This window comes from Oncorhynchus nerka, linkage group LG18 (genome assembly GCF_034236695.1).
Source record: "Oncorhynchus nerka isolate Pitt River linkage group LG18, Oner_Uvic_2.0, whole genome shotgun sequence".
Taxonomy (NCBI): Eukaryota; Metazoa; Chordata; class Actinopteri; order Salmoniformes; family Salmonidae; genus Oncorhynchus; species Oncorhynchus nerka.
Window position 1 is genome coordinate 16,581,024 of NC_088413.1, and position 16,118 is coordinate 16,597,141.

Here is a 16,118-nt window from a genome sequence, read left to right on the forward strand (position 1 = left end):
AACCAGCAAATCTGTTTGTTGGGTTGCCACAGCAACTACTGTAGCTAGTTAGTAAACTTGCTAGCTACATGAGTGGATGTTGAAGACATTACTCGTGGCATATTTTTTACATGTTGTTTTCCTATAACGCACAGTATATTTGCACGGTAGAATTCAATGGCTATAATTCAGCTGCTTTTGAAAGTAAAAGTCTAATTGAAACCAGTATTGCTATTGCTGAACACCTTCCACGTCGTTAATTATTTTCCATAGAACGCATAGCCTCTCGTTTATTATCCCTTACGGAAACAATGCTGTTATTACACATATAGTTGGAATCAGAAAGGAGATGTGTTCTGTCTCCTAGAGATGAACGTACTTTGGTGCGAAAAGTGCAAATTAATCCCAGAACAGCAGCAAAGGACCTTGTGAAGATGCTGGAGGAAACAGGTACAAAAGTATCTATATCCACAGTAAAAAAAAAGTCCTATATCGACGTAACCTGAAAGGCCGCTCAGCAAGGAAGAAGCCACTGCTCCATAAAAAAGACAGACTAAGGTTTGCAACTGCACATGGGAACAAAGATCGTACTTTTTGGAGAAATGTCCTCTGCTCTGATGAAACAAAAATACAACTGGTTGGCCATAATGACCATCATATGTTTGGAGGAAAATGGGGAAGGCTTGCAAGCTGAAGAACACCATCCCAACCGTGAAGCACGGGGTGGCACCATCATGTTGTGGGGGTTCTTTGCTGCAGGATGGACTGGTGCACTTCACAAAATAGATGGAATCATGAGTTAGGTAAATTATGTGGATATATTGAAGCAACATCTCAAGACATTAGTCAGGAAGTTAAAGCTTGGTCGCAAATGGGTTTTCAAATGGACAATGCCCCCAAGCATACTTCCAAAGTTGTGGCAAAATGGCTTAAGGACAACAATGTTGAGGTAGTGGAGTTTTAATCACAAAGCCCTGACTCAATCCCATAGAAAAATTGTGGGCAGAACTGAAAAAGTGTGTGCGAGCAAGGAGGCCTACAAATCTGACTCAGTTACACCAGCTCTGTCAGGAGGAATGGGCCAAAATTCACCCAACTTATTGTGGGAAGCTTGTGGAAGGCTACCCAAAACGTTTGACCCAAGTTAAACAATTTAAAGGCAATGGTACTAAATACACTCAATTAGTATGTAAACTTCTGACCCACTGGGAATTTGTTGAAAGAAATAAAAGCTGAAATAAATAACTCTACTATTATTCTGACATTTCACATTCTTAAAATAAAGTGATGATCCTAACTGACCTAAGACAGGAAATTTTTACAAGGATTAAATGTCAGGAAAAACTGAGTTAAAATGTATTTGGCTAAGGTGTATGTAAACTTCCGACTTCAACTGTAGGGTTTTTCCTTACTTGTGGTGAGGGTTGTTGACTCCAGTTCACTTTGCTTTCCATTTTCCAGCACAGTGCAGACAGTGACAGAGTACTGAGTACCACCTTGCAGGTCAGAGAGAGTGATGCTGGGTGAAGACGTGGTAGTGATGTGTGGTTCTGTCCCTGGACAGTGGTAGGAGATCTGGTAATGATGTTGGGTTTGGTCCAATCCTGGTGGCTGGCTCCAGCTAACAGCAGCTGATGTGGTGTCCACTGAGTTAACAGTCAGCTGGTCTGGAGCAGGGATAACTAGTGGAAACACATTATTGTCAGTTCTACAGTTTAACTCCAGAAATACAGCAGGTTACAGGAGGAAAAGTTGAATAGTAGTTAGAAATAAGCTAAAAACGTAACAAATAATTAGCAAGAGGGTGCTGCACCCAGCGCTAGATTAAGGGAGGGGCTTACTGGGGCTGATGCTCCTAGGCACAGTTCCCTGTGGGGCCCATGAGGAAGGCACCCACCAAAAAAATTAACGTTTAAGTCGCTTCGAAGACAATTTGAGCATTTCCTAACCTTAACCTATTTATCCTAACCTGCTATGTTAATTATCCTAACCTGATACTTAGTCACTTATGCTAGTCTAAACCGGCAGATCTGCCCTGAGAACTGTCTTCGTTTCCACTAATGTGATGCAGCTGTTGTGATTTGGCTACAAAATCTTGCTAGGTAGCCTACCTATTGAAAAATGTTGGGGGAAGTAAGAGTGGCCTGAGTTGGGTCAAATACTACATTTACAGAAAATAAAACAATAGCAGGAGCAATAAATGCAATGAAAATGAACCCAACAGACTGGTTAATTTTCAGCGCAACATAAAGACACAAAGGCCACACCAAAGGAAACAGTTTGAATATGCCGCCAGCAGCAACACCAGCAGCATCAGGTACAGGCCCTAACAAAGCCCTGGGGCCTATGAGTTCTTAATGTCCATCCTATACGTTGTGCATGGCTGCGTTCTAAATTGCTGTCACCTTGCTAAAAAATATCTAAATATAAATGAAAAGAATGTTGTGATTCGAAGTTAAAGCAAGCAGAGGCAAATCAACTCATTGACATAATGACTCAAAGCAATGGAAGCAAGCATGAATTCAGATATTATTTATTGACTTCAGCAACAAACTGCATGATGAAATCTGGGGAATTCACCATCATATATTTCTCATCAAGTAAGATATTACACAATAACATCCATTCTGTTTAGTTCATTTCTATTAGTCATTTTGATAACTACTCAAAGTTACATTTGAAGGGTACTTCCTTACCTGTGATGAGGGTATGAGACATCAGTGGACTTTGCTTTCCATTTTCCAGCACAGTGCAAACAGTGACAGAGTACTGAGTACCACATTGCAGGTCAGGCAGAGTGATGCTGGGTAAATTTGTGGTAGTGATGTGTGGTTCTGTCCCTGAACAGTGGTAGGAGATCTGGTAATGATGTTGGGTCTGGTCGAAACCTGGTGGCTGGCTCCAGCTAACAGCAGCTGATGTGGTGTCCACTGAGTCAACAGTCAGCTGGTCTGGAGCAGGGATCACTGAGAGAAAATACATTATAGTTAAGAGCCATTTTGATAGCTAGTCAACTTCTGTCTGTAGCGTCCAAACAGTTTCGGCACGTACATGTCGTTTGTTTGTTTCTACGACTACCACAAGCTTCACAAGAATTGTCTGAAGGTAACCCAGTACGGGTAAAACATTTATTCATAGAAGTATGGAAGTAGTTAGATTTTTTTTTGTTAAAATGTTTTTATTTTGTTAAAACAATTTGTTCTTAACTGACTTACCTAGGTAAAAAAATGTCAACGGAGTTATGAACTCTACCAAGTAAGAGGACGTTTTTGCAAAAAAAACAATTGCCTGATTGCTAGGAGGCTGAAACATCCCTGCAAATGGAACTTCCAACAAGACAATGACCCCAAGCACACATCAAAATCAAAATGTTAATTGACCACAAAATTAACATTGTGCAATAGCCATCTCTTTATCCAGACTTGAACCCCATTGAAAACCTGTCATTTGAATTGAAAAGGGCTGTCCATAATTGCAGAATGAATGATGTCAAGGACCTGGGAAAATGTTATATGGAGGAATGGTCTAACATCCCTCGCAAAGTGTTCTTCTATCTAAATTAAACATTATAGAAAAAGGCTATCCTTTTTATCCTCGCAAGGAGAGGGTGCACAAAGTATTGAAAACAGGCATGCCGATAACTTTAGCACTTATCCTTTAAAAAATAGTTGTTAATGAAACAATCTGAACAATTGCATGAAATCATTTAATTTCCCAATTTTATACGCATAAAATATAGCTTTTATTTTATGGTATTTTTTGATCATCTTTAGCAAGTGTGCCACATGTTGGGGGTGAATGTATTTCTCATCAGGGAAGATACTGTACCTTTACATACCATGTTGACAAATCCATTAGGACCATTAGTTAATTTACATTAGAGTCATTTTGATAATTAGTCAGTTAGACACCACACCTAATAATTCACTGGAGTACTTCCTTACTTGTTGTGGTGAGGGTTATTAACACAAGTTGACTTTGCTCCGCATTTTCCAGCACAGTGCAGACAATAACTGAGTATTCAGTAGCAGGTTTCAGGTCAGAGAGAGTGATGCTGTGTGAAGATGTAGTAATGATGTGTGATTCTGTCCCTGGACAGTGGTAGGAGATCTGGTAATTGTGTTGGGTTTGGTCCAATCCTGGTGGCTGGCTCCAGCTGACAGCAGCTGATGTGGTGTCCACTGAGTCAACAGTCAGCTGGTCTGGAGCAGGAAGTACTAAGGGAAAATACATTATCGTCAGGGCTATTGTTTAACTCTAGAAATATACTTCAGGAGGAAAAGTAGCGTAGTAGTTGATAAATAGAAACGTCCAGCGTTTACATTTGATATGGGAAGAAATAAGCTGAAGCAGAAGTCACACAACAGAGAGTTACACAAATGTTATAAAGCAAATACTGTAACTTGGAAAGTATACCAACTACAAGTACGAAATGTCCATCCTATATTATGCATGTAATATGAAAAATGATGAAAGTATTGTTGTTAAGATATGGATGTGATTTAAGGAGCCATAAGAGATCATTTGTTTCCATAAACTTTGCACAGTAAGTAGCCACGCCCCGAGTCAGAGAGCGTGTCAGCCTGATGGAACTGCTCCTTTTGACCAGAGTGCATAAAGGATTGGCAAAGAAATTAACTTTAAGACCAGAGAGACGTAGAGCTGCAGTTCACGTTCAAAGTGGTTTGAACTCTAAATCTCAACACGAGGTGGAGAAAACTCCCCTCCCGGATAATCTTTGGTACGGCTGATTAGCTGTCCTAAGTAAAGTATCTTCAAAAGTGAATTTAAGTGGGACCATTCCCCTACTCTGGTCAAACCATCCTACTACGCTACTCTCATCACCCCAGTGAGAACCATCAACCCGGCTGGCTAGCCTATCTTCAAAGAAGCTTCTTCCAGAGCGAATGGAAGAAGAATAAACTCTTTAGTTTTGTTCAGGACTACCCGACAAGTCACCGGATACCGGACAACTACAGAGGAGAACAAAAGTAGAAGACTTTTTGGAACTTTTTGGACAATCAGAGCCTTACGAGCGTGCCGTGAGAAGCCCAACTCACTTTCCAAGGCGGCCCGGTTCCGAGAGAGATGGAGTTGGTACCTCTTTAATTTTAAACAACCGCTCTCATGGTGCCCCAAATCCTAATGAGTTAATTATGAATTTAATCGGATAACAATTAAACATAGTTAGGTAATTCGAGAAATTACAGTTTTCAGATTAATGTTAAAGCCAAGTCACGACTGTATGTATATGAATACTGTAAGTACAGAAAGTGTTTGCTCATTGGGAAATTAATATCAAACTCGCCAGTGACAACTGATTCAACCGGCTAGATATGTAATGTAAAAAAAGAAAGAAAAGCATTTAGCAACTTCACTGTGCCACTGCTAAATAGTTGTCACCACGGCAAAAAAAATGCTGTAATCATAAATACTCTCCACAATAACATGTATTTACGCTGTACTTTGGATAAACTTGACCCTATCAGTCCACTCGAAACCCTAAAAGGTCATCTGTTTTCTCCATGAACAGAAATGACACATCATGTTGTTGCGATACTCTTGATGAGATGAACTTCTCTTGTCCTTCAGACACTTCCGCAAGCACTGCGGCCATCTCAGGATTAAAAGCATCTATGTGCAGAGTGTACTCTGCTTCCGATTATACATTTTCCGCTTGAACCCTTTCACACGGTTGTGATCATTCTACAGTGGTCCCTGTAGCATAAGATCAAACCGGTGTGATTAGAACACTTATTTAAGAAAGGCCAGTTTCGAATGATGCAACAATCAGCATTTGAGCTGGCCACACTTTTTTCAGAAACATTTTGCACAAACACAGTCCTTATAAAGTTATGTCCAGAATGTGAGCAGTTTATTTTTGGATGCAATGTTCACAGAAGTATCTACAGCATAACACAATCACCCAAACCGGAAACATGTAGGCTAAATTTGTCCTAGCGTTAACTGAGGAAAGATTGACACAACACAAGTAACTCTCGCTGACAAATGTGGGTGAAAAATCATGGCCATGGTTGATTTTCCAGTATCTAGACTGTTCTCCCAGAAGTTTTATGACATAAAACATAGGGTTAATTAATAGACATGTATAAGCAGAATAAAGGCTGAGCTCAGGTGAATGTACAGACTGGGTCAACATGGAGTTAACCTGTTAGTCCTCTAGGGGCATTATTTCATTTTTGGATAAAAAGACGTGCCCGTTTTAAGCGCAATATTTTGTCACGAAAAGATGCTCGACTATGCTTGGAATTTATAGTTTTGGAAAGAAGACACTCTTACGTTTCCAGAACTGCAAAGATTTTCACTGTGAGTGCCTTATAACAAAAGCTTCAGGCAAAACCAAGATGTTTGAGCGACCAGGAAATGAACAGGATTTCTGAAGGTACGTTTTCCATGATCGCCTTATATGGCTGTGAATGCGACAGGTATTGAACGGACACTTTCTAGCGTTTCCCCAAGGTGTCTGCAGCATTGTGACGTATTTGTAGGCATATCATTGGAAGATTGACCATAAGAGACTACAATGGCCAAGTGTCCCGTACGGTGTCTGCGTGGAAATTGGTGCGCAAAAGTCAGCTACCAGTATTTTTCCATCCGAATCAGAGAACAAAGAAGGCTTCTAGGACTGCCATTTCAATGAAGAGATATATGACAAAACACCTTGAGGATTGATTCAAACAACGTTTTCCATGTTTCAGTCGATATTATGGAGTTAATTCGGAAAAAAGTTTGATGTGTAGGTGACTGAATTTTCGGTTAGTTTCGGTAGCCAAATGCATAGTAACAAAACGGAACGATGTGTCCTACACAAGAATCTTTCAGGAAAAACTGGACATCTGCTATGTAACTGAGAGTCTCCTCATTGAAACATCTGAAGTTCTTCAAAGGTCAATTATTTTATTTGATCCCTTTGCTGGTTTTTGTGAATATGTTGCGTGCTAAATGCTAACGCTAAATGCTAAGCTAGCTATCACCACTCTTACACAAATTATTGATTTTCTCTGGTTCTAAAGCATATTTTGAAAATCTGAGACGACAGGATTGTTAAGAAAAGGATAAGCTTGAGAGCAGGCATATTTATTTCATTTCATTTGCGATTTTTAGAAATCTCTAACGTTGCGTTATGGTAATGAGCTTGAGGCTGTAGTAACGCTACCGCATGGATGGGGCGGACTATGAGGTTAATCAGTAGACATGCATAAACAGAATGTAAGCAGAAGATGTATGCCTGTGCTGTTGTAGGCCTGAGGGAAGTCATTACCTGGTCCTGTGACTAGCATTGAGACATGCAATTGCATTATGGATGTATGCCTGTGCTGTTGTAGGTCTGAGGGAAGTCATTGCCTGGTCCTGTGACTAGCTTTAAGGCATGTGATTGTATTGTATATGTATGTCTGTGCCATTACAGGCTTTGGGAGATTAAATGTACTGTTGCGTAACAATCACATTCTGAATGGAGAGAACGTTCTAACATCACGTGCATAAAAAACTCACGCTGGGGCGACCGTTAGAGATATTTGGAACTCATGCATGAAAGGGTTAAAGGGGACTGAAACCCCTTACTATGAATCGAATGGCGTCAGTCCCGCAACTGACCCGATGATTCTCACTGGTAAAACGTTGTGCCATATCGCAGAAACTCAGTTCGCAGTAACTGGAACGGTCGCCATATGCGGACGCTGTGGTGACTGACAGGCCTCAACAGCACTGAGCGTTTTGAAGCACAAACACCAGGAGATTTCGTTGAAAGGATACTGTTAAGGGAATTTTTATCAATGATGACTAATTATGTATACATTTCAATCAGGACTGACTAGTCCAAATGCTATTATGTACTGTACATGTATGAATTGTCTCTCTTGCTCCCATTCCCAATTGTATATAATATAGTCAGGAGTTTAGAACAATGCCTTGGTACAAATGAATGAACTATCTCCAGATGGCAGGGACGGACTATCTCCAGACTGTCTAGAATGCTTATCTACACTGACTGACCTTGGCTTTAGGCGAGGAGGGAAGGCTCGAGAACTATAGGGCCTCTCTACCAGTGTCAAGAAGAGATAGAACATTTAGAAAACGCTGACGTCATTTTCAGTTCATGACCTGTGGTAAAATGTGTATGAAGCCAGTACTCTCTTGAATTAAACGCTGTTACCTGACTTTTAAGACCGGGGCTCTGTCCATTCTTATAAAATATAGGGTCTTACAAACCCTTAAATGCATTGACAGAGTGTTTAATTTGGATTGGGAAATAAAACAGAGGAATTTAGAATTCCTTCAACAGTTACAGCCAATCTATAACCTACGCGGCTGATAACTCGTACACAGGGTCTAACCTTTTCGTTTGTACCTCGGATACCCACACCAACTGTTGGTGGGGGGGGGGGTCCCGAGACACAAAGGGGGAATACTAGCCCAGACCCATAAGCCTCGTCGAGGCCGGTGGGAGTGGGGGGTGGGGGGGTCGAGACTAAGTGCAACACTGTACAAGGCCACCAAAGCAGGACACAAATCTTGTTGTAAACTTCCCCACGAGAACAGAGAGGAGAGGACAGGTCCCTCGACGGGGATAACTTAGGACACATCTGAGATATCACTTAGGTGTACCACACGGGTCATGAAAGAGGTCCAGTGGAGTTTCCACCTCCCAAAAAAATGGCAACAATAATCATTCCTTGGCTTGTGTAGTTTCAACTACAATGCAACTAGTAAAGTGCTCTGGTAGGATAACATTTCAGGATAAAAATCGGTAGGATACCTGGTCCCCTTGACCAGGTATCCTACTGGTCCCCCAGTACCAATTCCAGCAACAGTCAGTCCAGTAACAATCAGTAAGAAGGTTAACGACCTAGCAAGTCAAATTGCCCTTGACAACAGCGACAGAGTAGTTAGGAGTCGCTCAGGTGGCAACACATGGAAGGGAATCCCCAAAACACACTTCTGATGGTTAATAAATAGAATCCTCCATTCAGGAGAAAAGTTATTAGAAGTCATGAACCATGATCACACTGCGTATGACTGGTTCAGTGCTTATAGAGTACTTCCGTTGTGAGGTTAGCTCCTCTGCGGATAACATAGCTTTGAAATAGACTTCTTCATACCTATGGCCACTACAATGGTGGAAGACACAGTAACTAAAAGTACTAAAAGTCCTAAAACCACTACAGATTCCCTCAACACCAATTTTTACTGACCTCCAGGCATTGACCTGAAATGTATCTGATTTACAACAGACTCATTCTGAACAGGTTGGAGCCTACCAGGATACTTGGTTTTCTTTCCCTTGGCATGCACGCTTGTGTAAGCATTAGCGCACATGTACAATGGAACATTCAATGACGATTTATGCTAGACTGTCAGAAGCTAGTGCCTTACAGCTGTAGACGTATGATGTAGTTATCAACTTAGGATAGTGCCTAAACAACACACCACACCACAGGAGGAAAACCCTAGACATGACATTAGAAACAATACCAATGAGTCATTGAGTCATAATGAGTCATTTAGCCATGATCGTGGACGTATATAGAATACAGTCCAATTAGATTATTAAGGTGTGTTAACTATATACAGTGGGGCAAAAAAGTATTTAGTCAGCCACCAATTGTGCAAGTTTTTCCACTTAAAAAGATGAGAGAGGCCTGAAATTTTCATCATAGGTACACTTCAACTATGACAGACAAAATGAGAAAAATAAATCCAGAAAAGTGACAGGCTTGATTACCAACAACGACGAGGCGGCCTACAGGGAGGAGGTGAGGGGCCTCGGAGTATGGTGCCAGGAAAATAACCTCACACTCAACGTCAAGAAATCAAAGGAGATGATCGTGGACTTCAGGAAACAGCAGAGGGAGCACCCCCCGTACATCGACGGGACAGTAGTGGAGAGCGTAGAAAGTTTTAAGTTCCTCGGCGTACACATCACGGACAAACTGAATTGGTCCACCCACACAGACAGCGTTGTGAAGAAGGCGCAGCAAATTCGGCTTGTTACCAAAAGCACTCACAAACTTTTACAGATGCACAATCGAGAGCATCCTGTCGGGCTGTATCACCGCCTGGTACGGCAACTGCTCCGCCCACAAGCGTAAGACTCTCCAGAGGGTAGTGAGTTCTGCACAAACGCATCACCGGGGGCAAACTACCTGCCCTCCAGGACACCTACACCACCCGATGTCACAGGAAGGCCATAAAGATCATCAAGGACAGCAACCACCGAGCCACTGCCTGTTCACCCCGCTATCATCCAGAAGGCGAGGTCAGTACAGGTGCATCAAAGCTGGGACCGAGAGACTGAAAAACAGCTTCTATCTCAAGGCCATCAGACTGTTAAACAGCCACCACTAACATTGAGTGGCTACTGCCTGTAACGGTCGTCAGTGGAAGAAGGCGAGGACCAATGCGCAGCGTGGTAAGTGTCCATGTTAGTTTTATCAACACTGAACAAAAACAATAAAACGACAAAACGAACAGTCCTGAATGGTGAAGCCAAACACAGAACAGAAAATAATCACCCATAACTCAAGGGTGAAAACAGGCTACCTAAGTATGGTTCTCAATCAGGGACTGACAGCTGCCTCTGATTGAGAACCATACCAGGCCAAACAGAGAAATACCAAATCATAGGAAAACTAATATAGACAACCCACCCAACTCACGCCCTGACCATACTAAAACAAAGATATAACAGGGGCGACTCCAGGCAGCTCCGGACAGACGGGCGACTCCGGCAGCTCCGGACAGATGGCCGCATCTGTAGGGAGGAGACGGAGAGACAGCCTGTTGCGGGGGGCTGCCACCAGAGGCCTGGTGCGTGGAGGAGGCACCAGATAGACCAGACCGTGGAGGCGCACTGGAGGTCTCGAGCACCGAGCCTGTCCAAACCTACCTGGCTGGATGCTCCCCGTAGCCCGGCCAGTGCGGCGAGGTGGAATCGACCACACTGGGCTGTGCTGGCGAACTGGGGACACCATGCTTAGGGCTGGTGCCATGTGCCCGGCCCGAGGAGACGCACTGGAGACCAGATGCGCTGAGCCGGCTTCATGGCACCTGGCTCGAAGCCCACTTTAGCCCGGCCGATACGAGGCGCTGAATGTACCGCACCGGGCTATGCCTGCCCACCGGGGACACCGTGCACCTCACGGCATAACACGGTGCCTGCCCGGTCCACCTCTCCCCATGGTAAGCACGGGGAGTTGGCTCAGGTCTCCTAGCTGACTTAGCCACATTCCCTGTGTGCTCCCCCCAATACATTTTTGAGTTGCCTCTCGTCCCGGCCGCGCTGCCGTGCTGCCTCCTCATACCACCGCCTCTCGGCTTTCACTGCCTCCAGCTCTGCCTTGGGGCGGCGATATTCTCCTGGCTGTTCCCAGGGTCCCTTGTCATCCAAGATCTCCTCCCAAGTCCAGGAGTCTTGAACCCGCTGCTGCTGGGTACCACGCTGCTCGGTCCGGTTGTGGTGGGTGATTCTGTAACGGTCATCGGTGGAAGAAGGTGAGGACCAATGCGCAGCGTGGTAAGTGTCCATGTGAGATTTATTTGATAACTGAACATGAACAAAAACAATAAAATGAACAGTCCTGAACGGTGAAGCAGGCTACCTAAGTATGGTTCTCAATCAGGGACAACGATTGACAGCTGCCTCTGATTGAGAACCATACCAGGCCAAACACAGAAATACCAAATCATAGAAAACTGACATAGACAACCCACCCAACTCACGCCCTGACCATACTAAAACAAAGACATAACAAAAGAACTAAGGCCAGAACGTGACACTGCCAACATACTGACTCTACTCCAGCTACTTTAATAATGGAACTTAATGTAAAAAAAAATGTATCACTAGCCATTTTAAACAATGCCAATTAATATAATGTTTACATATCCTACATTTCTCATCTCATATGTATATACTGTACTCTATACCATCTACTGCATCTTGCCATTTTTATGTAATACATGTATCACTAGCCACTTTAAACTATACCACTCTTATGTTTCAATACCCTACATTTATCATCTTATATGTATATACTGTACTCAATACCATCCACTGCACCTTGCCTATGCCGTTCTGTACCAACACTCATTCATATATCTTTATGTACATATTCTTTATCCCTTTACACTTGTGTGTATAAGGTAGTAGTTGTTGAATTGTTCGGTTAGATTACTCGTTGGTTATTACTGCATTGTCGGAACTAGAAGCACGAGCATTTCGCTACACTCGCATTAACATCTGCTAACCATGTTTATGTGACAAATAACATTTGATTTTGATTTGATTTGATATGGTCAAAAATTAATGGCATTTTATTGCCATTGGGCGAAACATAAACATGACCGCAAATACCATTCAAATGGACGCCAAAACAGTCAAACCATATTGCAATTGGAACATGGCAAATGCCCCAAATTCCCAAATATGGCGAGCGTGCTCCACCGTAGATTTTCACGTGGCAAATGGTCACCAAGTCAAGACGCAAGGGTCACATTTTGAAAATGTGAAAAAAGATGTAAAAATTCACCCTCTAAAAAAAGTGCATGACTGTCCATTTTAAAAATGTGCTCCTGGTAACCGTTTGATCACTAGGTGCACGGCTGTCCATTTGCAATGTCTTACAATGTGCATTTACCATCACGAATTTGACATGCTCTAAAATGCTGCAGAAATGCCCAATTGACTGGCCCGTTGAACGCGGGATGGCCGGGCAGTGATAGTGGTTCCTCTCCATCGCTCTGGGGTGCAATGAGAGAGAAGTGGGACTCTTTCGCTTTTTAAAGATTTTTTGAAAAACGTCCAAATGACCAGGGCACCCCTATTGGATGGGCACGGGCGGGGAGTGCTCCTACTTGGCCATGGACCCCTTTGCACCCCTAAAAGCATTAAAAAACCACGTTTTAAATGTGCTCCTGGTAACCGTTCGATCATCAGGTGCACGGCTGTCCATTTGCAATGTCTCACTTTGGGTATTTACCATCACGAATTTGACATGCTCTACTATACTTGAATTTTTATTTATTTAACCATCACCAATTTTACATTGTATGATTTCTCATAAATTACTGCTTATTGCTGATCTTTTTCATTACACCGTAGGTTCATATACTTCGACGTGAAGCGGTCAAATTAGTGCTCTATTACCGTTTTTGACCTTTAATCCCCAAAAATTGGGATAACTCAAAAACCGTTGAGGCCTCGACGTCATCTTGTTTCTGGGCCATTCTTGGGATGGCCTGCAGCTTGCAGAAATCCTACCAGGGTAAACAACCAGAGGGGGACAGCAACGATGATCCACAACCAGGACATCCCATGGTAATTGTTATGGTAGGTTGCAACATCCAAACTAATACCCTGATTGAACCACCAGAGGGGGACTGTCATGATTTCCCAGTCCTGGGCTGAGGATCCAAGATGCCGGCTAGGCAAAAATGTGAACCCTCCCCTCCTGTCGGAGGAGGGTCCAGTTTTATGACAGGTCGTAAATTCCTTGCAGAGACTCTCTCTGTGGTCATGCAGTAATGGGAGACAGGGTTTCTCTGTAGAACAAAGACATTCTTCCCGCCTAAACTCCAACACCCCAAAATTTATAATAAACAATATTTCTATTTTTGAGAATGTGGGAAATGTTCAGGGGACTACACAGTACCTCTAAAGTATCTATCCTAACCACCACTATGACCAGAAACTCTGCTAAGGACACGGTGACCTCTGGTGGTCAAACCAGAATCGTACAACCAAAGAATCTACCAAGGATTCCAACGACCAAGGACAGCTCAATCGTAAATATATATACATTGCATTCCTTCTTCCGAATGAGTGGTTATTAGTGTGCTAAGTATATGTATTCCCGTGAGCGTGGCTCACCATGTCCGATAGTCATTCCTTTGTCTCTCTCCCCCCCCCCCTCCTCTCTCTGAATTTGCCACCGTGTTATAACCAAACTGTCCTATTTTGTTAGTCTTCTAGAGACTATTTACTGTATAATGTTAGTATGTTATGTATATTCGGTAATTAGTTAGTAAATATATAATTTAGCCAATTGGTGTATCGTTGATTCATAAGTAAACTTAGGTTTGTGCAGATGACAAGAAATTACGACGTTAAATATGAGACTGACCAAGGTAATAATCCATTAATTAGTGACTGTTATCTGTGATATGAAAATTTCGCAGTAGAGTTCAATTCAGGAGAAAGTAACTCTTTAACCAAATTTTCCTGTGGTGCCCTGACTTCCTAGTTAATTATTGTTTACATGATTAGTTTAATCACAGAATAATTTAACATAGAGAATTGATTTGATAATATAACCGTCTTCACATTTAATGATAGTTACGACGCGACACCTCTTACCGGCAGCTTCAGGAGAGTAATGGCAGAATCTGTGAAAGCCAGCAGGAGTGGGAGGAGAGGTTTTGGTAATTTTCTTATGGTTATCTAGATCTGTGGTTCCCTATTGAGGCATTTGTCTTATTTCATCAAACGGTAAGGTAAATGCATTTGGTTGATTTTATTAAAATGCATAGAGTATGTATACATATGGAAAAATACATATTGAAACATTTCAACCAATCGATTGGTAGAAAAACAGATAACTTTCGGTCGACCAAGATTTTTTGGGGGACGAGGAAAGGCCTGACATGAGAAAAACGTTCATTTTGCATGTTCATGAGAGTATCAGCTTTTCATAGATAGTGATTCATAGTTTGTAGCTCAAACCATTCAGACTCAAAATACATTTCTGTAAAAAGACCCAGCCTCTCGCCTCAGAAACACTGCTCCCCACTCAGACTCTGTTAAGCAAACAGACAAATGGTTGATACCTACGGATGCAGAAGAAATAGACTAATCCAAAGGTACAACCCAGAAGTCTGTACACAATGGTTAAAAAGGGTTTAAAAGTACTAAATCAGGCCGGTGTGACGTTGGGACTCTTTGGGTTAAATAAGCAGAGTGTAGTGGAAATTTCCTGTATTACCAAATCATGAGAGCAAACCACACACAAGTCAGAGTTATCACAAAGTCCATCTTTAATTATATGAGCTCCATCACAACCCTGTGACTCTCAGATAAATTCAGTGTCTATAAATGAATTCTCTGAGAGTCCCTTACACATTGCAACTGAGATCCTTTATAGTAAAGATACACATAGCCAGTCAGCATTGGCTATAAATTATCATTCAGCTTTGGTCTCCTAAACTATGTTCTTATCTCGCTCTTGGTACCACTCAGGACCAACACTATTACCTCACCCAATGGCATATATCAAATACACCCCCTCCTGGACAAGATCACAGAGAGACAGTGATTGGCACACAGACATTGTGGAGCCAAGAGATAATTGGTTCCCCCTCAATCATCCCTTCACATGGTTTAAAAGATATGTTTACACATGACACATTCACAGATAAGACTAACCAGACCTCTCCCCTCTCTGGGCCCAAGTAACTTTATCCCACATAAGCTTGCTATAAAATGAATAAAACATCTAATTTATAAATGTTACCTAAAGAATTCTGATTCTGCCACGACAAGAGGCACACCAACTCCTTGACATAATGACTCACAGGAGTGGAAGAAACAAGGAACTCCGAAATTGTTATTTTTTTTTTTTAAGAAAATTCATATCAGCACCAAACTGCATTGTGAGAACTGGGGAATTTACCATCATATATTTCTCATCAGGGAAGATACTGTACCTTTACATCCCATGATGACACATCCATTAAAATTAGTATATATAGTAATTTTGATAACTAGATAACGTTTCATAAACGTTGACACCAGAGATAATACTTAAGTAGAGTAAGTCCTTACTTGTAGTCAGGGTTGTTGACACCAGTTGACTTTTCTTCCTGTTCTCCAGCACAGTACAGACAGTGACAGAGTACTGAGTACCACCTTGCAGGTCAGAGAGAGCGATGCTGTGTGAAGATGTGGTAGTGATGTGGTTCTGTCCCTGGACAGTGGTAGGAGATCTGGTAATGATGTTGGGTCTGGTCCAATCCTGGTGGCTGACTCCAGCTAACAGCAGCTGATGTGGTGTCCACTGAGTCAACAGTCAGCCCTACCGGGGCAGGGATAACTAGGGGAGGGGTTTAATATAGTTAATAGT

At 42.3% G+C, this 16,118-nt stretch overlaps 1 protein-coding gene across 1 annotated transcript; it reads right to left on the reverse strand.

The window, feature by feature from the left end:
* Nucleotides 1-1,353: 1,353 nt before the first annotated feature.
* Nucleotides 1,354-16,048, reverse strand: LOC135561543 (fibronectin-like). Its single transcript, XM_065003243.1, has 4 exons — nucleotides 15,821-16,048; nucleotides 3,924-4,196; nucleotides 2,676-2,945; nucleotides 1,354-1,661 (listed from the first exon to the last, which is right to left on the reverse strand). Coding segments are annotated over exons 2-4 (564 nt in total). The 5' UTR covers nucleotides 3,925-4,196; nucleotides 15,821-16,048; the 3' UTR covers nucleotides 1,354-1,368.
* Nucleotides 16,049-16,118: the final 70 nt, after the last annotated feature.

Excerpts from the sequence above, each read along its gene's own strand:
- LOC135561543 (XM_065003243.1), bottom strand. Across the intron at positions 1,662-2,675 it reads GTCTCATACCCTCATCACAG|TTATCCCTGCTCCAGACCAG; the intron begins GTAAGGAAGTAC and ends TGTTTCCACTAG.